Source organism: Schistocerca americana, chromosome 7, assembly GCF_021461395.2.
Source record: "Schistocerca americana isolate TAMUIC-IGC-003095 chromosome 7, iqSchAmer2.1, whole genome shotgun sequence".
Taxonomy (NCBI): domain Eukaryota; kingdom Metazoa; phylum Arthropoda; class Insecta; order Orthoptera; family Acrididae; genus Schistocerca; species Schistocerca americana.
The window spans coordinates 97,541,084-97,563,749 of NC_060125.1; the positions used below are offsets into that span (position 1 = coordinate 97,541,084).

At 42.8% G+C, this 22,666-nt stretch overlaps 1 protein-coding gene across 1 annotated transcript in view; it reads left to right on the forward strand.

The window, feature by feature from the left end:
* LOC124622740 (myrosinase 1-like) overlaps positions 1–22,666 on the forward strand; it is a 79,316-nt gene that overhangs the window by 31,394 nt on the left and 25,256 nt on the right. The window contains exons 4-6 of the mRNA XM_047148530.1: positions 602–724; positions 7,387–7,570; positions 19,922–20,016. Coding sequence (XP_047004486.1) covers positions 602–724; positions 7,387–7,570; positions 19,922–20,016 — 402 coding nt within the window. The remainder of the gene's footprint in view (positions 1–601; positions 725–7,386; positions 7,571–19,921; positions 20,017–22,666) is intronic.

Sequence of the window (22,666 nt, forward strand, 5' to 3'; positions counted from 1 at the left end):
ATTGCTCCGTCATGATATATATTTACTTGTTAAGTGCAAACCACACGAGCTGATTGCAACGCCTGTGCTTTGTATATGGTGCTTCTCCACACCACCACCGTATTACCAACTCATTTATCTATCGTGATAATTGACTCACTCTTTTCTGACGTTATTGATATTTTGAAGCGAATAAATAGGAAACAATTCCTAGTGTTAACGCTGTTTACATTTCTATAATTTTGCTCTAATGTAAGAAAACAAGTGCTCGTTACACCCACCATGCACTGTTATTCGCCCGCAGCTCGTGGTCGTGCGGTAGCGTTCTCGCTTCCCCCGCCCGGGTTCCCGGGTTCGATTCCCGGCGAGGTCAGGGATTTTCTCTGCTGGCTGTTGTGTGATGCCCTTAGGTTAGTTAGGTTTAAGTAGTTCTAAGTTCTAGGGGACTGATGACCATAGATGTTAAGTCCGATAGTACTCAGAGCCATTTGAACCATTTGAACCACTGTTACTCAGTAAAGAACTCGTATCGTTTAGGTTTTACAATGTATTTTTTTCACAACCTGTATGTGATTGTGTGCAAAAGAAAACATAATTGTCACTGATATTAAACCTTTTTCAGGTGACAATGTTCCACTATGACCTTCCACAAAAGCTACAGGACATCGGAGGATGGCCAAATCCTAGGCTGGTTGATTACTTCGTGGAGTGCGCCAGGATTCTATACGATAACTTCGGAGACAGGGTGAGCATTTCTCTTGATAAACTTAAGGACTAGCCTTGGACACGTAATATGTTGTCCAGCTTCGGTACATTCTGAAAGTGGAATGCCTCGACAGTCGTACTAGAAATGAAAAATTGTTCCGATAGACCCGTGGCGATTCATTACCAGCAAAGGACAAGTATTTAGGAAGAGCAATGATTGTGGTTTGGTATGTCACTGAAACATATTTCACCATCACTTTTGTATAACTACAGGCAAGTCCGCAGACGTAAGGAAATTTTTGTTTCAACAACTATATCACAGGAAATAACAGTTCTAACTAGAAAGTTTGCTCTTGTAACTACGTATTTTCGTATTGAACTTTCTGTCGTTGGGTGGGTGGCATCTCAAGTGTTTTAGGTTTTAGTTTGATAATCCAGTTGTTCTAAATATAATGCTTAATGGAAGCTTCGTTCCTTCTAACACTTACTTCATATCTCGTGTCTATGTTAACAAAGCGAAAAACCACTGTGTTCCGAACACCAGGTTGGATTTGAATCCATGTCCTAAATCTATTCGAACATGCCATTAACAAAATATAACGTGTGTACAACTGTCAGATTTTATTCTCAGAACCTTACAGACGTGCAAGCTAAAAAGAGCATGATCCTGAACAAGAAAGATTGTCTGTGTGTTACTTACCATTCTTTAATGGTTGACGGTATCGATCCTATAAGAATCTTTAATTTTTTCCTTTTGTGTAAAGTAAAGAAGAATGGTACGGTATCACCTCTGAGAGTGCTAGAGACGTAATTTTAGCTGGGTACTTGGTAATATCGTTTGTAGGCTCTAAGACAATCAAGAATGAAATGGATATCTGGTGCCGAAAAATAGCTCACTTTACTGGAATGGCACCAAATGCGTGCCTAATTGAAGATGTTCGTCTGATGAACGGTTGACTAATGTCGGTACCAAACTCCGTCACACCATGAGACACTGCGAAGGGCTAAGGATCTTTTTAAGGACTCCGCCTTCTGCAAAACACAATGTTTTTCTTATCTTGTTTTTTCCCTGTACATGTTTCGACACCTACACGGCACCTTCTGTGAGTCTTGTTTTTATTTCCGTGAAAAGTAACCTACAAATTTTTGGTTGGTTTTGCTATTTTAGATTTAAAATTACAGCATATGCGGTTTATTTAGCTGTGTTTGTTCACTTGGAGCTGTATCATTTAAAACGTTTTACAGGGTGGCCTAATTTTCTTTATTTTATGACTCGACAGCATGTCATGTAATAGGTAATCGCAAAAAAAGTATATTTTTTGATAAAAATTCAAAAGTGTTTGTCTAATTTTTTGCAAGGAATGACAGTAACGATTGTCTGATCTTACGTTTTTTTTTTTCATATATTGATGTAGAAATTTGTATGCGTAAACAAAAAGAAAGAGTAAGCATAAATTTATCTGTAGGCAAAGTTTTTCACAAAAACCTTAATTTATAAAAACACATATACGGCAAGAGGTTCTTTTCACCTCTTAAAGATGATTATATGGAATATAACACTGGATACTGCCACACTCCCTGCCTGCTGTATACGAATGACACGTCATCACTTATCTTTCCCATACCGGCAAAATACTGGCCATGAAGGTTTCTTCTGTGGCCACGACTCCAAGTCGAGTGCTAGCGCACTAGCGAGCCTTAACTACTTCTATTGCAGAGTAAGTTTCCTGCCTGTGGTGGCTTTGCCTCTACTCTGGCGTCCTGAAGGGAAATCTCTAGCGCTGAGTGACAAAGACTCTTGACTTTTCTCTTACCCATTTATTTGTCTTTCTGTCTCTTCTTGTTATGTTCACATTTATATTTCCTTTCTTCATTGGGGAACCACACCTTTTTTTTTTTTTTTGGACTGTTTGTCCATTTGACGTCCACGTTTCAGTTCAGTTAATACTGGCAATAAACACTGGTTATAGCCTTTGAGTTTAAGTCATTTGGAAAGCTTTACGAATGACCTCTAAGCCATTTTTACCTTTCAGTTTATGTTTCTTCTTGTCCACTTGCATAACTATACAAATTTCTCAATTTATTTCAATGTAATCTCTGTTATCTTGCGATCTTCTTACGTATTGGTTTTATTGCACAAATGTATAGGTCCACTGCAATACTTGCTCCATTCAACGCCTTAGGCATTTGTCAGTAGTACACAAAGTTTTTAGAATTCGTCTTACTAACAGTCTAGAAAAACATTCAGATTTTAACCAGAGGGAAGAAAAAATAGGATTCAGTAGGGATGCAGCATACTGGACCCTTTGCAAGTTGTCAATACAGAGAGCAGCAATAAATTTCAGTTACGACTTGGACAGTGTTTATAAACTATGAAAATCGTGAAAAAGTTTTGCTGACGTCGCTTGAGAGCGAAAGAATATAATCAGCTTATCTTAGTTGGTTGATGATTGTGAACAACATTACAACTTGGCTTATATCAAGGAGTGAAATGTTCAGAACTGACAAAGTAGATAGGCCAAGTGACATTTTGTTTCAACAAGTCTTCAGATCACTGAGCTTCATTGAAGAACGAATATACATAAACGGATCTTTCCCGAACCATTCGATTTGCGTATGACAGCGTCTTGTTTGCTTCTAATACAGATGAACTTCAACGAAGAGTGACAGCCTGGTGTGCAACGACCACTACGGACGTGTTCTTCTAGTTGTCAATATGTCATTCGCCTTTCCCATCTGAGCGTTAGCGGTTTGATGTGGGGTGAGGGCTACAGAAGTCGGTCAGATGAGAAGATGGCTTATTGTTCCAACAAGACCAGCCACATGTGCACGCCCTCGTCATGTATGGCAGACGGGCGTCGATCCATGGTGTCCATGATGAGTGGGGGTGGTCTGGCGTTGTTCTCATGGACTCTAGCAGTGAAGCGTTGTCGTGAAGACCTCAGTAGCTGCTACTCTCAGCACATCTCAGGCCTAGCACGACGTTACGTGGTGCAAGTATCTGGTCGGCGGCCGATCTGCGCCAAGAGCTGATGCCGCAGATTGGCGCGGACAGGCGAGTGCGACGCTGCAGCTTGGACGTCCGGGACGCGAACCCCAGGCTGGCGTGTGGCGCTAACGGATGCCGAGTGGCTCGATGGCTAAGAGGGCCGGAGTTGGACCCTTGATCCATTAATGCTGCAGCTGGGCCCTTGGCTGGTGGTCCTGTCAGGATGACGGTGGTGCAGAAGTCGAGTCTGCTACGGACGCCGTCGCAATGACTCACAAATTCGATTCTATGAATAGATTGGCCAGATGGCCACTATTTATATGTGCCAAAGAGAGTTTGACACCGCAAATGTCACCTGCGCTGTGTGACGGAGTGTCCCTAGTTTCAGTAACTAGCTGGGTACCGACTAGCAGGTGACTGGCGACGCACTGCGTGTTGGAGCAAGGGACCTTTTTACGACATCTTGCCTAGACTTGTGCCGGTACAAAAAGGGTAGATAAACTGAACAAATCGTCTTTCTACTAAACTGAACCGACAAATTGATGAAAGCACTAATAACAGTACATGACATATAGGTTCATATTGACCGACAGTGTTGACTGGACCCATTGGTATATTATACTACAGAAATGGGAAGTGTTCCAACATAAAAACCTTCACCCAACGCTACGAAACTGATACATCAATATTTATATGCCTCTGAGATGTGTTGATTTCAGCTTTAATCGAGCTCATTTTCAGTGTAGGACAAAAACATTCTTATTGGTGAAGAACCGGGGGGGGGGGGGGGTACTTGATGCCTGTTTGCTGTCTCTAACGAACGTCAATAGAACTTCTCAATTCCAGATAACAACACAGCGGGCCCAACTAATAGCTATCTTTAAGGAAGGTCGAGCCATTGACATGACGGTATAAGAGCATCATACAAATGAGTATAGTACTGAGACTGCATAACAAGTGCTGGCAAGATGGCCCCAGGACAACAGAGCGACAAGGAGAGGAAACACCACTACACCACGAAAGGATCGAAAGATTGTTCGACTGGTTGTGACGGATAGACAGATGACAACGGCTGAAATCCAGGCAATATTTGCAGACACAGCACCGTGTGTGTATGTTTGGAGGTTATGGGCGCTCAACGGCGAGGTTATCAACGCCCTTACATATACTGAAAGAAACGAATGTACATAAAATGGCTAAAATTGTTGTCACACAGTGAAGAGGAAATCTACAAAATGACACTCTTTCTCTTACTCACTCACTCCCACCTCATTGGCATTGACCCACACAGTCACTCTATGCCATTTGCTGTAGGACAACGGAGAAATCGGGAGAGGTTTAAAACATAAATGAAGGATTATAAATAAGTAGGAGCTTAAATGACAGCATAGGGAAATCTGTCTGGCTGACCACCTGTTAAGAAAAAAAAGGAACCATGGGTGAGAGAGCAACCCTGTCAATACATTAAGAACATCTCCCTAAATGCTTAGGAAATTATTTGAACAAATCACAAAACCCTGACCACATTCGACTGAAAGTAGCTTGAAGTAGAGGGTAGGACTGTAGGCAAATCTACCATTGCCCTCGGTGTTCCGAAAATAAAATACATTCTAATGAAAAGTGATGCACAATGGTCTGTACGCCACAAGCACTACATATTGGAGGGCCGCTCACAAGAGCAACAGGCCATGCTCCATTGGGCTGTGCCCCACATGAAGACGAGTAAGGAGGACCTCATCTGCATGGCTGGAAGGGGTAAGTCACGGCTGGCCTGGAAGAGTGTCACCAAGAAGCCCGGAGAACTGATCTCGTACTACCATATTTCCTTTACCGTTGACACCACACCACAGACCACAGAGACATGCAGGACATAGAGCCATAGTCAAGTGGGATATTGAGTAGCCTGATGTGGTGTTGGGCAATGAGTCTCCCTTCAGTGTATGACGATGAGACCTATGCTAACATGTACATTGACGACCTGGTGACTCGTGACTGGATGCAGCGATTCTCGATGCCCATATCACTTCAGATCCTGGAATCGTAGTGTGACCGAGGTACTCAGTATATCATCGGAACTAATTTGGTAATAGTTGAAGAGAAGCTCTCTGGGATATGGGAAGAATATAGACTCCGATGTCGTAAACTTCATGATGAGGGTACCAAATGGCATATTCCGCCGGCCAGTGTGGCCGAGCGGTTCTAGGCGCTTCAGTCAGGAACCGCGCGACAGCTACGGTCGCAGGTTTTAATCCTGCCTCGGGCATGGATGTGTATGATGTCCATAGGTTAGTTAGGTTCAAGTAGTTCTAAGTTCTAGGGGACTGATGACCTCAGATGTTAAGTCCCATAGTGCTCAGAGCCATTTGAACCATTTGGCATATTCCAGTATTATAAGCAGAGTATGCAGTATATGAATCCTTGACTGGCCTGCCTGGTTCCCTGATCCCTCACCAGTGGGTAAAGTCTTAGATGCGACAGGAAGATATATAGTTTTATATCAGGCTCCAGCACTCGTTTTCTCATTACAATCTACGACTTCCAAAAGCCGTTATTTTGTTTCACAGTTATCAATTTCCTTCTCGAAGTAAATATAATCCAGGGTAAATGTTGTGTGTTCAGTATAATTTGAATTAGTAGTTGCATCAACAGTAATTCAATAATACCTCTCAGTTTCTCTCGGTTCCAAGATGGCATCCTTTTCATGTTTGCCACAACTAGAAATAAATTCAATTTGAGTATTATTTGACTCATGGTGCACTAGCAAACGCTTTCCGGCTTCTTATCGGTCTCTGACCTTGCTAATGTGTTTTGCAAGAGCTGGGTTTTAGTGCAGCAAGAGCTCTAATATTCAGAGGAAATTTCCAATACTTGGATCTCTAATTTTCCGAGCTGAACCTCTGAAGGCCAAGACTCTTTCACCAAGAAATAATTTCGCGTTAAGTAATATGAGAGTTCTCTTTTGGAGTTGGCTATTCTACGGACGAATGAAAGAAGAAAATTGTCTCTTTACTTCCGAGCTTCAGTTTTGCCAATGTACCATCTACGTCGGGGACTCACCTCACTCCTAATGGAATGAATGCCCAATAATTCATTACCTGTTATGTGATGAACAACTTCAGGAATTTTGATAACAGCTTCTATTTCCAACTCACTTCCTGTGTATTGCTCGAGTGTTTTGAATCCCCACCATCTCGGATTAAAGCTTCGTTAACTTAAATGGGAAACTCTGGAGGGAAGACGATGCCCGTTTCACAAGGCACAATTGCGCAAATTTAGAGAACCGGCATTTGAGGCCGACTGCAGAACTATTCTATTGCCCCCACCTTGCATTTCGAGTAAGGACCGTGAAGATAAGATGTGAGAAATTAGGGCTCGTACGGAAGCTGTTTTCCCACGCTCTATTTGCATGTAGAACAGGAGAGGAAATGACTAGTAGTGGTGCAGCGTACCCTCCGCCATGCATTAGGGGAGTATATATGCAGATGTAGACGTAAATGATGGAATCCTATTCCTAATGGAATGGAAGTCCAATCATTCAGTATCCGTTACTTAATGAACATTTTCACGAACTTTGACAGCAGTTTCTATGTCGAACAGTGTCGCAGTTTCTATTTCCATCAGTGTATTAGCACGTATCTGTATACTTACATATTGGTTTAGACTCTTTGATGACTAGTTCACTCAGAGTATATTGTGGTTGCTCCAAATGGCAGGTGAAATGGTGGCAGACGATCAACGAACCGAGAAGTGTCATCATGGGCTACAGTGGCTCGCTTGCCTTGGCCCCGGGCATTGACTCCTCAGGCGTGGGCGACTACATGGCCGTCTACACACTGCTCAAGGCACACGCCGCCGCGTACCGACTGTACGACGAGCAGTACCGAGCGACTCAACAAGGTATGTACTATGTGTACTGCGCATATCGTATGTTCACTGCCAAACAAAAATAGTGAAACACCCAGAAGACAGGGGTGGGTGTAGTGTAAATTCGTACACGTACATACCATTGACAGGTATGTAAATGATTAGAGCTGAAAATCTTAGTGACAAATAGAACTACCACCAGAGTCTATTAGTGTTGTTCGTGTTTAGTGTAGTTGCCAGGCATGATAGGGTATGTAAGGGACGTGGACAGTCAAATATTGAATGATCACTGTGAAAGATGCTGCGTAATCGTGTGAGACAAAGTTATCAGCATATGACAGATTTTGAAAGGAACCTCTCTGAGGGTCTCCATTTGGCCAGCTGATCAAATAGTTCAATTCCTAGATTTTTGGGGCATTCACATGTGACAGTGGCTCGGTGTTGGACTGCATCGGAATGTGAGGGCAGGCATATCAATCCTAAAGGTTGTAGTCGATCACCTATGATAACTGCAAGTGAGGAATGCCATACTGTGGATCATGTACATCGTAACGTCCTTCACAAATGCGCGTGCTGTCCGTGAACAAGTAATGAGTTTCTGCAACATTGTGTCGTACCGCAACATTGGTGGGAGACTAGCAGCAACCAGACTAGGGAATTACCGTCCTACGAGTAGGAGGCCATTAAAGCGTCGTGCCGTGACTAGTAAGCATGGACTGCTGATGAATGAAGTTGCACAGTGTTCAGCTGTAAATCGCCGTTCTGCCGTACTCCGGGTCACCATCTTCGGCGAGTGTGGCGGCGACCTCGGGACAGGTCACATTCTTCCAATGTTTTGAAGACGCACAGCGGTCTATTCTTGGCTTCATAGTGTTGGTGCCATCGGGTATGATTTCAAATCATAGCCGATAGTGATTGAATGAACTCTGACGGCACAGCGATATGTCATGGACATCTTTCGTACTCAGGTGTTACTCTCATGCAGCAGTATTGTGACGCCTTTTTCAACAGGACAATGCTCTTCCGCACGCACCACGTGTCTCTATGAACTATCACAGTGATGTTGAGGTACTCCAGGGGCCAGCGAGGTCCTGGGATCTGTCGCTGATAGAACACATATTGGACCAGTTCGGATGTCAACTCCATAGATAAAAGTACTGCTATTCCTTCTATTATGCACACAGCTATCACTTTTAGTGACCAAACATGCTTTAATTCTTGCAGCCATAGTTACTTCATTTTTAATCAAAACGTCATAAATGCTGTAGCAGACAGCATACATCATTACAAAGTATTGGTCGGTGTTCGGGAACATGAATCGCAACTATCGTTTGCACACGGGACCACAGTTGGGTGGGCGCCTATCTCTGGCTGACGTGGCACCGGCGGAGGAATCTTTTGCTCCGATTGGCTGTTGCGATGCTGCGTGTGCACCAAACCTTATAACCTATTTACGTATTATTTGTTAAACGATGCGTGGAATAGGTATTTGTATAAGTATGAAGTGTGTCTCATAAATATAGTCATTAGAATTAACTGATTAAATGATCTAACAGTAGAAGTTAAAATTCAAGAAAATTTATGAACGGTCCAACTCATGTCGAGTACTGTTGTGTAGCTATGTAAGATGAACCGCGTCGGCAAGTAGTGTTGTTCAACACTCGGGCTAGGACAGCGAGATTGTAGATTTGGTCAGCAGAATGTAGCAATGTATTTCCGGCAAGTAACGCAGACCTGTTACATAACAGTAAAGTTTTGATTTACTGTTCAATAGTGTATGAAAAGCACATTAATTACGTGTGTTGATTACTTTGCGTGTCGATTTTTAGATTGCATACCTATGTGAGCGTGTGATCTCGTAATAACTGTAGTTTTCTTAATTTAACTAACGTTACCATCGTAAATAAAATAACATACCTTTTGAAATCTCGATTACGTCACTCAACAGATTGTCTGCTCTGGGAGAACTAATGCTCGGCGTGATGACACCACGTCAGCACATATTAAAGAACGTTGTGATTTTTCCCGAAAAGTTAACATCCGACTGCCATACAAAAAAGGACTGTAGTTTCAGTACAAATAACGCCACTATTGTGGAAGTAGTGGTAACAGTTGTAAGGAAAAGGTTATTGGTAGAGGTAGAAAGAGAGAATGTGCGCGCGACAATTCATTTTAGATCTATGTACTGCAACGCAACTCTCATCCATCAACTATGTCTTTACTTTCTCTCTGAGACTAGGAAAAAAATTATACCCTCTCATAAAAACCATCGCTACCTGACTTACATTATTGTATAGGATGCCATAGTTATTTTTGCGGCATCTATGCTCATTAGTATGTTCATCTGTTGAAGAAATATTCACAGAAAGATGGCAATCTTCTTTTAAAATGTTGCATGGGCAATTTATTTCGAAAGTTGGATGAAGACGGTGGCACATCTTCTCGAAAAAGACGGTACTTGATCGAGAACCGCGTTGTTCAACCAGTCTTCAGAGTTAAGAATATCTTTACTTAACACCAAACTGTGGAGTTTCGAAATTTGATCACCTAAAGAAATTAGACAATATTGACTTTCTCGGTCACATGGAAAGTTGTTTTTCTGTTCAGTTCTAAAGATTTTTATAGTCCTTCAGGAAATTAGATTTACTGAAGTCTGTCATACATGTATAGATAACAAAATTTCGTTACGTCAACATTAACCGAGTTCGTCGAAGGAAGATTTTTAAGATCTGAATACAGATTTCATTGGGTCTGTATCCTTGAGGTATATTAATACAGTCCAAAAGTCTCACCCAGTTCTCTTCAGTATTTCCTTGTCATCCGCCTAAAGGTCTTCCCTCTTTATGTGTTTAGAGGTTTGTTTCTTCAACAAAACTTCCTATTCTTATAATAATAAACCGTATTTAAGCTGAGATGAGGGTCTCGTGTTTCAAATGGAATAAACATGCCCAAATTGAGCAACGATTGTGTGACTGTTACTCTCTTCGGTTTCCTGTGAAAATAATGAGTGCGTCAATCGTTGAAACTCTTTCTGACGTGCTTGTTTGTTGTTGTTGGTATTGTGTCCGTAGGTGAACGAGATGGTACAGATACGACATTTATTAAATGTTTAAAACACTATCATGTTTAGCATTTTCATTTACGCTAATTATAATACGTCCTGATGAATGAGACAAATACATACATTTATATCTCTAATATTAAAACACAGTTCTAGGTAACAGAATGCTCTTTATTGGCTCAAAAACGACGCATCCTACACGGGTATGGTATCATCATGTTATCTGGAAGTACAATGAGAACCGAACGTAATAACCGGCGTGGTCCTATTCTGAGGAACTATTGTCAACAGTGATAACCAAAAACGTAAATATGTAACACGTAAAGGATAGGAAATCACGTAAAATACGTTGCAATTACTGTCCAAAAGCATTCGTGAAGTACCGCTAAAATAGCCGGTAAACAAACATAGAAACGCGGTAGGAAATGGTATAAAATCACCAAGAATAAACCTACAGAGGAATACTTAAAGAGAGTAACTATCGGTTTACCTCGTGCGATGTGGGTCATCAGTCATAGAAGCGCAAAGTAAGGTCATGGTCAACTCTAAACATGGTTCCGAAACAAAGTGTCGCTGGCCGATCCGCCTTCAAGCAATATATGCACGATACTGATGGAATCAGAAGCGACCGATGGCGCTAGTAAAGATAACTGTCCCTAGGTGGCACCAAATGCGTGTACAAAGCCGTCAATCAAAAATCACAGTAGAGAGAAAGAAATTCTCACACGCGAGCTACAGACACGTTTAGTAGGAAATATATTCCGGAATGAAATTTTCACTCTGCAGCGGAGTGTACGCTTATTTGAAATTTCCTGGCAAATCTAAGCTGTGTACCGGACCGAGACTCGAACTCGGGACCCTTGCACTTCATTGCCAACTGTTCTACCCACTAAGCTGCCAACCAAGATTCATGACGGGTATCCACAGCTTTACCTCTGTCAGTACCTTGGAACCTAGTTATTGGCGGAAGTGAAGCTATGAGGCTGCGTCATGAGACGAGGTGGGGGAACTTAGATATTAGAGTTGCCCGCGAAAATCAAAAGTCCTGAGTTCGAATATCGGTCCGGCACACAGTTGTCATCTGCCAGGAAATTTCAGAAAGTAAATTGTAAAACGTTATTACAGAATCCTGTCCAATACCGAAAGCATGGGGTTCAAGTGTGCGAACGTCTTGAAGGAAAGATTGAGAAACAGGAAGAGGAAATGCAGCAGAGGTGCGTAATACAATAAACATAGTGGGGAAGGTGACAAACACTAAAATAAAGTAAAAAGAATTATGCAAATACAAACGTCCAAATAGAAACCTTCCTAATTAAAAATTTAGCGTATCTATGTTCCAGGGCACGAAACTACGTAAGCAGGAACGCTTATTAGTAAAAAATTAAAAAAACAATGCAGAATGACTAAAACTAAGAAGTAATTGTCAAGAGCGTAAAGCCCAAAACTCAGTTAGTTTATAATCCTAAAACTAGCATGTAATTCTGCTGTCGTGAACAGGAACTTTCAGTATAAAACTGCAAACCTCAAATATTCGGTACAAAACTGCAAACCTCAAATATTCCATAAGATATAATGCAATTGCAAAACTAGAATTTTTAAAGTAAAACCACAACAGGAACCTAAAGCATCCCTTATAACTTAAATACAGTATTATGCACAGGGGAACGGGATGGGAGCCACATAAGGGAGAAAGCATTATCGCTAAAATTATGTAAAATGACTAAAGCAAAAACGAACCTTCCAGATAAAACAAGACAAACTAAAAACACGAAGTATGTTAAATACAATTATGTAATTACGGAACTAGGGTTTTTAAGGTAAAAACATGAAGAGATATAAACATAAGACAAGCCTGACTGATTAAATATCATTGCAGGAATCCAAAAATTCTTTAAAGACTGGGAACCTAAAATCATAAAAAACTTGGTGTTTACTGGGCAATTGATCGCTGAGTAAGACAACTTTCCTAGTATATGAGTAGTCAACGATTTCAATTTTTTCCATAAGGTTAAACCTCCTCCCATTAAACGCGCGGTGTAAGGAGGAGGGTATTAGTGTTTAATGTCCCGTCGACAACGAGGGCATTAGAGACGGAGCACAAGGTCGGATTAGTGAAGGCTGGAGAAGGAAAGCGGCCTTGGCCTTTCGAAGGAACCATCCTGGCATTTGTCTTAAGCGATTTTGGGGAAAATCAAGGAAAACCTAAATTAGAAAGGCCGGTGCGAGGAGTGCGGTGTAAAATCATAAGGTTCCCGAGTGTGGGTGGCTCGTGGCCGCAAGGTATGAGATCCCCAATAAGACGGAATTATGTTTTACCTGCCCCCTCATTAACAGGAAATGCTCTTGGAATCTAGTTTTAAAGGTCCATTTTCCACTTTTCTCCCAAACAGCCTGATGGTGCCCTACCCTGGTTAAGGCCGTCGTTTTTGAGCCAATAAAGAGCATTCGGCGACCTAGGAATGTCTTTTTATATTAATCACAGCAGCGCCACGGTGGATTGGAATAAGTTTTTTATCTTTAGATGTAAGCTTTTCACACTCTGACAGTTCTTTGATACAGTGGATCACTGGCTATCCGTACAATGTTCAAACACATTCAGATTATTAACAGATTAGTAGAGTCATGCTGGGTCCGTCTATTTTCACTGCGAATCTTCCCAGATCTGAGGTGGAACCCGGTTTGCGGCTATCTAAAAAGACGCGTGGACTGTTAGATTTGGTTTCAATGACTCGAAGCGATGACGGCGTCCTCTAGGGCGAACGTGTCGCGTACCATCTGAAGACGGCGAGCCCTGGAGACAGCAGAACGAGACACGGCTGATACGTGGTGGCACGCTATTTGAAGTCTCGTCTTCCCCGGTGATGTGTGCGGTCGACCAACACAACGTCGATACCACAGTTGTGGTCATAAATCGAAGAATGGTTTATTGCAGCTCCACACGCTCGTTGCAGGTGTCTTCATCCGTGCATAGCTATTGCAACCAACATCTATTTGAACCTTCTTGCTGTATTCAAACAGTGTTCTCCCTCTACAATTTTTAACCCCCAGTCATCCTTGCATCATCAAATTGACAATTCCTTCATGCCTCAGGATGTGTCCGATCAACTGATCCTTTCTTTCAGTCAATCTGTGCCACAAATTCCTGTTTATCCCAATTAGATTCACTACCACCTTATTATTTATTCGATCTATCCATCTGATCTTCAGCATCCTTCAATAGCATCACATTTCAAAAGCTTCTATTCTATTATTGTTTGTGTTCTTTATAGTCCACGTTTCACTTCCGCACCTTACACCCCAGACAAACACCTTCAGGATAGAGATCCCTATCATTTTAAGTTATATTCCACGTTAACTAATTTTTCTTTTTCCGAGTACTGTTTTTCCAATTGCTGGTGTGCATTTTAAATCCTCTCTACTTCTGTCACCGTCTCTGATAAGGGGCAATCAAATGAAAGCGAGACAGACAAAAAAATGTAAGTAAACTGTTTATTACAAAAAGTAACCGCCATAATTGTTAATATATTTATCCCACCGTAAGGCAAGACAGTCAATGGATTCAAGCAAAAATGTCGCTGTTTCCTACGAAACCAAAATTGTACACAGGCGTGCCCCTCTCCGTCTGAAGCAAACAGACTGCCACGAATATCTTTCTTAAAGTCCCCAAAATTATGAAAATGGCTTGGGGAGGGAATGGGACTGTACGGGTGATGCGTAAGGGCTTCCCAGCGAAACTTCTGCAGCGTAGTCGAACAACAGGCTCGTCAGCACAGACAAAATCATGACAGCTTTTTTCTTTGTCTGCAACGACTCGATGGTCATCGACTTTCTGGAACACGGCGCCATGGCGCACAGCGGTACATGGACATTTTGTGAAAATTAAAGGGCGGCATTTAACTACCAAATGTGTGACGAACGGCATCATTCTCTTCAAGGATAATGCCCGCCCACATATTGCTATCGTTGTTTCGACTAAGCTGCAGAAGTTTCACTGGAAAGCCCTTACACATTCTTCATACGAGTCTGGTCTCTCGTCATGCGATTTCCATATTTTTGGAGCCCTCAAGGAAGACGCTGGTGGCCGTCGGTTAGTTTCGGACGAAGAGGTGCTCTCCTAGGTACAATCATGGTTCCGTACTTAACGTCAAATATTTTGCCATCATGGCAGTAGCCGTCTTGTCTCACAGTGGGATCGATATGTTAACAGTTATCGCGATTATTTTTAAAATAATAAACAGTTCTTTCCATCCGTCTCGTTTTCATTTGACTGCCCTTATATTTTCCTGCTCAAATAACTAAGCTCATCTACGACTCTTAGTGTCTCATTTCCTAAGCTAATTATATGACCTGATTTGATTCAGTTACATTCCATTACCTTAATTTTATTTTTGTTGATAGTCATGTTAGAGCTTCTTTTCGAGATATTATCCATTTCATTCAACTTTTCTTCCAAGTCATTTGCCATCTATGACAGAACTATAGTGACATCAGCCAATGTTATTTTTTTATTTCTTCTCCATACACTTTAATTCACTATACAAATTGCTCCTCGGTTTCCTTTACTGCTTGCTGAATGTACAGTTTAAATAACATTCAAGAGAGGCTGCTACCCTGTCTCACTAACTCCTCAACTACTAATTTTCTTCCATGTCCGTCGGCTTTTATAATTGCAGTCTGGTTTCTTTACGAGTCCCAGATAACTGTTGCTCTCTGTATTTTACCTCTGCTCCCTTCAGAAATTTATTTTGCGGTCAATATTATCAAAATCTTTCTCTAAATACACAAATGCTATTTATGTAGGTTTGCCTCACTTCAGCCTATTATCTAAGGCGCACGGTCATAGTTACTTTCCATGTTCCTACCTTCCTCTGGAAACAAAACTTACCGTCCCCGGGGTCGGGTCCTACCAGTTTTTCTATTCTTCTGTGATAGAGTCGTGTCATTATTTCGCATCCCTGACGTATTAAAATGATTGTTCGGTAATATTAACACAAAATCTCCATATGGTCGTTACTATTGTAAAATTTAACTTTTGTCTCTATGTGCAACGTGATATTCCGCGATACCTGATGATGGTAATGTCCGAAGCGTGCAATATTGGACTAACAGAGTAAGCATGCAGCCACTCAACGACTTTTTCCTCACTAACCAGTCCTGGATTCTCAAGACTGCACTTACTGTTCGACACAATCGTACACCTCCTTCATGACTCCGTGTCACACCTGTGTTATATTCACATCTGTCAGCACCTAATATACAGGAGTTATTAGATTCGTCTTGAAATCTGAGGGTATTTCACCTGTCTCACATACACTCCTGGAAATTGAAATAAGAACACCGTGAATTCATTGTCCCAGGAAGGAGAAACTTTATTGACACATTCCTGGGGTCAGATACATCACATGATCACACTGACAGAACCACAGGCACATACACACAGGCAACAGAGAATGCACAATGTCGGCACTAGTACAGTGTATATCCACCTTTCGCAGCAATGCAGGCTGCTATTCTCCCATGGAGACGATCGTAGAGATGCTGGATGTAGTCCTGTGGAACGGCTTGCCATGCCATTTCCACCTGGCGCCTCAGTTGGACCAGCGTTCGTGCTGGACGTGCAGACCGCGTGAGACGACGCTTCATCCAGTCCCAAACATGCTCAATGGGGGACAGATCCGGAGATCTTGCTGGCCAGGGTAGTTGACTTACACCTTCTAGAGCACGTTGGGTGGCACGGGATACATGCGGACGTGCATTGTCCTGTTGGAACAGCAAGTTCCCTTGCCGGTCTAGGAATGGTAGAACGATGGGTTCGATGACGGTTTGGATGTACCGTGCACTATTCAGTGTCCCCTCGACGATCACCAGTGGTGTACGGCCAGTGTAGGAGATCGCTCCCCACACCATGATGCCGGGTGTTGGCCCTGTGTGCCTCGGTCGTATGCAGTCCTGATTGTGGAGCTCACCTGCACGGCGCCAAACACACATACGACCATCATTGGCACCAAGGCAGAAGCGACTCTCATCGCTGAAGACGACACGTCTCCATTCGTCCCTCCATTCACGCCTGTCGCGACACCACTGGAGGCGGGCTGCACGATGTTGGGGCGTGAGCGGAAGACGGCCTAACGGTGTGCGGGACCGTAGCCCAGCTTCTTGGAGACGGTTGCGAATGGTCCTCGCCGATACCCCAGGAGCAACAGTGTCCCTAATTTGCTGGGAAGTGGCGGTGCGGTCCCCTACGGCACTGCGTAGGATCCTACGGTCTTGGCGTGCATCCGTGCGTCGCTGCGGTCCGGTCCCTGGTCGACGGGCACGTGCACCTTCCGCCGACCACTGGCGACAACATCGATGTACTGTGGAGACCTCACGCCCCACGTGTTGAGCAATTCGACGGTACGTCCACCCGGCCTCCCGCATGCCCACTATACGCACTCGCTCAAAGTCCGTCAACTGCACATACGGTTCACGTCCACGCTGTCGCGGCATGCTACCGGTGTTAAAGACTGCGATGGAGCTCCGTATGCCACGGCAAACTGGCTGACACTGACGGCGGCGGTGCACAAATGCTGCGCAGCTAGCGCCATTCGACGGCCAATACCGCGGTTCCTGGTGTGTCCGCTGTGCCGTGCGTGTGATCATTGCTTGTACAGCCCTCTCGCAGTGTCCGGAGCAAGTATGGTGGGTCTGACACACCGTTGTCAATGTGTTCTTTTTTCCATTTCCAGGAGTGTATCTTGTACACCAGGTGGAATAGCTTCGTCATGGTTCGTCCTCCCAAAGATGTCAATAGTTGTGAGGGAATGCTGTCTGTTTCAGGGGCGGTGTTTCGTCTGAGGTCTTTCACTGATCTGACAAATTCTTCTCGCAGTATCCCATCTCATCTCTACTTGCGTCTTTTTTTCTTTTAATAATATTCCCATCAAATTATTTTGTTTGTGTAGACTCTCTAAGTATTTCTTCCGCCTCCTAGCCTTCCCTTCTTTGCTTATTAGAGGCTTCCTATCTGAGGTATAATGTTGATCCATATGCCTCACTTTTCTCCAAAGACTTTAATTTTTTTACAAACAACATGTATGTACACGACTAGCAACCAGAGGATTTGCGTTAGTTATAGTAGCCGGAAAGGATAACATGATGACATTCTCAAGCTGTTTCGGTATGGAATACCGCAGAGAATGTTAACTTGTCTAGGAAGACAATGAAACTAATGACATCACTGGTTTGTTCCTCAAAAAAGATATAATTTACAAGAATTACATTCACTTCGTCATTTACATACTCTGTGCGTGGATTTAGCACCTCCGTTGTGTCTGATCTAAGGGAAAAATCCATCGTATCTTCAGGAGTAAAATGTGTAACTCAACCGGCTATTCAAAGCAATGAGATCAATAGTATTAAGACTGAAAGAACAAAGGCCATCATAAACTTTCCACTTTTCTTCAGAAATAGCAAATATATAGGATGTTTCAAACCCTTTGCATCAAATGACTGCGTTTGTTAAATCGCCTCATGGGGAACAACTACCGTTAGAGTCAAAAATTTGTTGACGCTTCCCGGTGTTACTAGGATCATTTTGCATTGGTTATGCCCCACACAATGAGCAAAACGTAGGCACGGCGTGGGCAATGTGTGGTGTATAGATTCCTTGTGTGTTACCTATGATGCAGTCATCTGTTATGTATGAAAGGGGGTAGGTGTAGCAAAATTAAAGTTCCTGATCCGCTTCTAAAATAACTCGTTCTGCTTAGAGACTCTTAATGTTGAGGTTTTCTTGTTGAAAATCGCTCTATCAATTTACTAGTGTAGATAGTATGCAGCACTCCTGGTCAGTACATCCTTGAGAGTTCGGTGAAATCTCATCGTCCCAGGCCCGACGAATACTAAAGGACGCCCACCATCAGCGAAAGTTTGTACTCTAACAAAAGTTGTTTCTCGTGACGTGATCTATCACCTCTAGACATTTTAAGCAAAGACTTTGAAACAGCCTGTATATTATTTCTGTTTGCTGGCTTTCACAGTCCTGCACTAGGTTAGAAAGGTCAAAATTTTCTAACTGGTTTGTTATTATATCGATTTATTTATGAATAACTTAGCTCCCGCTGCATTGCTCGCGTAGACTGTGTGGGCTACGCAGATCTTTTTTGTTTTTCTTTAATTGAATTTTTATGTTATCCCAAAATTGCAACATCTAAATTCTTTAGGCTAATTAATGCCATGGAAGCATGGTCTTTTCCGAATGCATTTCTGACGAAAAAGTGATTCTGGTAGCTGGACTCAGATGTCTTTGTGAAGCCTGCATTTTGAGTTCTTGTGGTGATATTTGCATACAAACTTCCATTCCCTAACACATAGACCTATTTCTTGAGAAGTCAACTACCAGTTTTAATAGCTTTAGCTTTAAATCTGTTTTAAGGTAACGAAATATTTCCAAACATTTTCGTCCTCTGTTTCACCCCATTAGGGGTTGAATTTTGAAAAAGCGCTGAAACACGTATTTCTAATTTCTAACCTAGATGTAAAATACCAGTTTTCATAGACGTAACTTCAAAAACTTTAGTAGTACTTTAATAACGTTCTATTTTTAAACTAAACTTTCTCTCATTATTTTACTCCATCCCCCCCTCCTCTCCTACTTGTTGAATTTTCAAAAATGTTGAAGCATGTACTTTTTTTATTTCTGTCCAAGAAACCAAATACCTATTTTCGTAGTTATAGCTTCAAAATTGCTTTAATAGTTGCAAATTTTCAAAGAACCTTTCATCCCCTACTTCACCCCCTTAGGGATGGAATTTCGAACAATTCCTTGCAAAAGAATACCCACAGTATAAGATCAACACCTTCTCCGGATTTCAAATTGCTCTCCTTACGGGTTGTGGTGGCCGATGATGAAACAATTAGTCAAGACACTTCGTTTTGTATGCAGAGATTGAGATTTCGACTACTGTGCATTTCAGATGTAGTAGTTCGCTATTAAATGCATTAACCCATATTCATTGGTTTTAAGATATGGTCCTTATGTCCAACTTATTTACATATTTCGCGTGATTTGTATAATAAAACAGGACTTCTCGTCATCTGCATGAAAGATGAATTCATGTGCTACATGTGCGCCAGGTGCGACTCTTGTCGCCTTATCTTATCAGTTGTCCGCCTCTAATAAGGGCCATTTCTTCAGTGGTTGAAAGTTAGTTTTGAGTGCCTTCTTTGCTGTGTGCGCACTTGCGAGCTTTACATAAAATCATATGGGTGTCAACGCGTAGCTTGTAATCTGTTTTCAGTTAGACAAGGAAATAAAAATGTGATGATATTTTCTATTCCAGGAAAGGTCGGCATTGCCATTAACATCATGTGGTTCGAGCCAGCCACAAACTCAACGGCGGACATCGCCGCTGCAGACCGGAAGCTACAATTCTACGTAAGAGCCGGAAAATAATCACTACTTTATCACAAGTGCCCTGTTCACATTTCAAGGCTAAGCTGTGCCGCAAGAAAGTAATCCGAGATGCCTGGTAGGTACTCGTACACTAGGCACCGTATTTGTTCGAAATTACAGATATTGTTTTGTCTATAGTTTTGTTTTCGACATTACAAGTATTACCATCATTAGACATCCGTGTAAGTTCCAGTAAACTAAAGATTTGTTGCTAAAACTGTGCCAGCTTAGCATACTGAAAGACTAACTCTCCACCAGTTCGCAGACACCTGGCTAGTGATCTGTGCCAATAGATCACCTGTAACTCATTAACTTGGTGTTGCCTTCCGCCGGCCGGTGTGGCCGAGCGGTTATAGGCGCTTCAGTCTGGAACCGCGAGACCACTACGGTCGCAGGTTCGAATCCTGCATCGGGCATGGATGTTTGTGACGTCCTTAGGTTAGTTAGGTTTAAGTAGTTCTAAGTTCTAGGGGACTGATGACCTGACATGTTAAGTCCCATAGTGCTCAGAGCCATTTGAACCATCTGTTGCCTTCCGGTTTTTTGTGCCCTGTATAAATCGTTGCTTCATTTGCTCAACAACTGGGATCCACGAATTCAGTTCTTCGGTCTATAGAAACACGCTTCGTGTTAAATTTTGTAATACCGAAATTTGTACAGTAAAAAATGTCGTATCCGACAGCACAAACGCATTGCGAGATATAAACACTTACCGATACAGTTTGTCACTGCCTAACCCGGAAAAACTGCTGCAATAACTTTCCGGAATCATACATGTTGCAATATAGCACTAGGAATGATGATTCAACCCCAGAATACTGAATGCCACACCACAATATGTCAGTTCAGTAAAAGTACATATACATACAAAATCGTGAAACAAATATAAACTATGTGCCGCTGTAATTATTAGGAAACATATATTCAGATTACCCAGACGGCAGTGCTTACTTTCTGACTTCAAGAGTTAAGGTGTCTAGTTACCGGGTGTGCGATACTAATGGACGAAAGTGACTTTCGTACGACGTCTCATTGCGAAGTAACACAGCTCAGTGATGCTTGAACGATGCATAGGTAGAACTGCTACAGTATAGTACAGAATGGAAATAAAAATGAATTGACACGAACAGAAATGACACTTTTATTCAAAAACAACAATTACAATGAAGCCAGCGCGATTTATGATGGTCCCCTAGACATGACAAAAGGTAGGGCATGGTTCTTAATAAGGTGTGTGATCATCACGAACTGCAGTACATGCTCTGACACGTGCTGCCATGCTGGGCTCAAGGTTGGGAACGAGTTGTCGTAGTAGGACTTCCATTCCTTCACCTTCGCGGGTGACAGCTGCTAGATGGTCGTCGGTAGATGTGCACTCGCTGCAATACGCCTCCCCAACACGTCCCACACGTGCTCTATTGAATTTAAGTCTGGGAAAAAGACAGATCAACCCATTCGTCGAATACCCTCTCATTCCAATAGCCCTTCTACCGGCTCAGATCGATACAGTCGAGTGGTGCCATCCATAAAAAATGAAGTCGCGGCCGAATGCACCACTGAAAAGCCGCAACTAGGTATGGATATAGTGTCACAACAACGGTGACCGATGAGTGTACCGTGTTCAAGCATTTGTAGGTCGGTATACCCGCGAAACATTATGCCTCCCCGCGCTATGACACCTGGATCAGCGAAACGATCACGCTTCAGTGTTCCTGGGTGCATTGCATGTTTTCATCTTTTTCCATATGACCGCACGTCCAGGATTACTACTCACTCGTTGGAGCATGCGACCGCACTCCTTGTTAGTCCAGTCCATATACCCTTCATAAATGGTACCGCCGATGAGCAGGTTTCAATGGAATAAAAAGTACTGATCGTCGTGCAAAGGGACCACAACAATGCAGTTGCCGTGCCACTGTGGACGTGAGACTGCGTGCTATTCAGTCCTTTTAAATGTGGTTTCCGCCCGCTGTTAGACGTGGACCTCTTCTTGGCTTTTTCACAATGCAGCTGTCATCTGCTGCTGTAGTTGACCCGCCCGCTGTTAGACGTGGGCCTCTTCTTGGCTTTTTCACAATGCAGCTGTCATCTGCTGCTGTAGTTGACCCGCCCGCTGTTAGACGTGGGCCTCTTCTTGGCTTTTTCACAATGCAGCTGTCATCTTCTGCTGTAGTTGACACGCCCACTGTTAGACGTGGGCCTCTTCTTGGCTTTTTCACAATGCAGCTGTCATCTGCTGCTGTAGTTGACCCGCCCGCTGTTAGACGTGGGCCTCTTCTTAGCTTTTTCACAATGCAGCTGTCATCTGCTGCTGTAGTTGACCCGCCCGCTGTTAGACGTGGGCCTCTTCTTGGCTTTTTCACAATGCAGCTGTCAAATGCTGCTGTAGCTGACCCTTGTCGACCTCTCCTCTCCTTTGGGCAGTAGTGTCTGTTTTTCTGAACGCTCCTTATGGAAATGAAACAATGCTGTGAGAAATACCAAACTCCTAGGCTACACTCGTCACATTCTTTTTTCTCTCTCCCCCATGTAAAGTCGTTCAGCGGATTCCAGAATGAGATTCTCACTTTGCAGCGGAGTGTGCGCGATATGAAACTTCCTGGCAGATTAAAACTGTGTATGCCGGACCGAG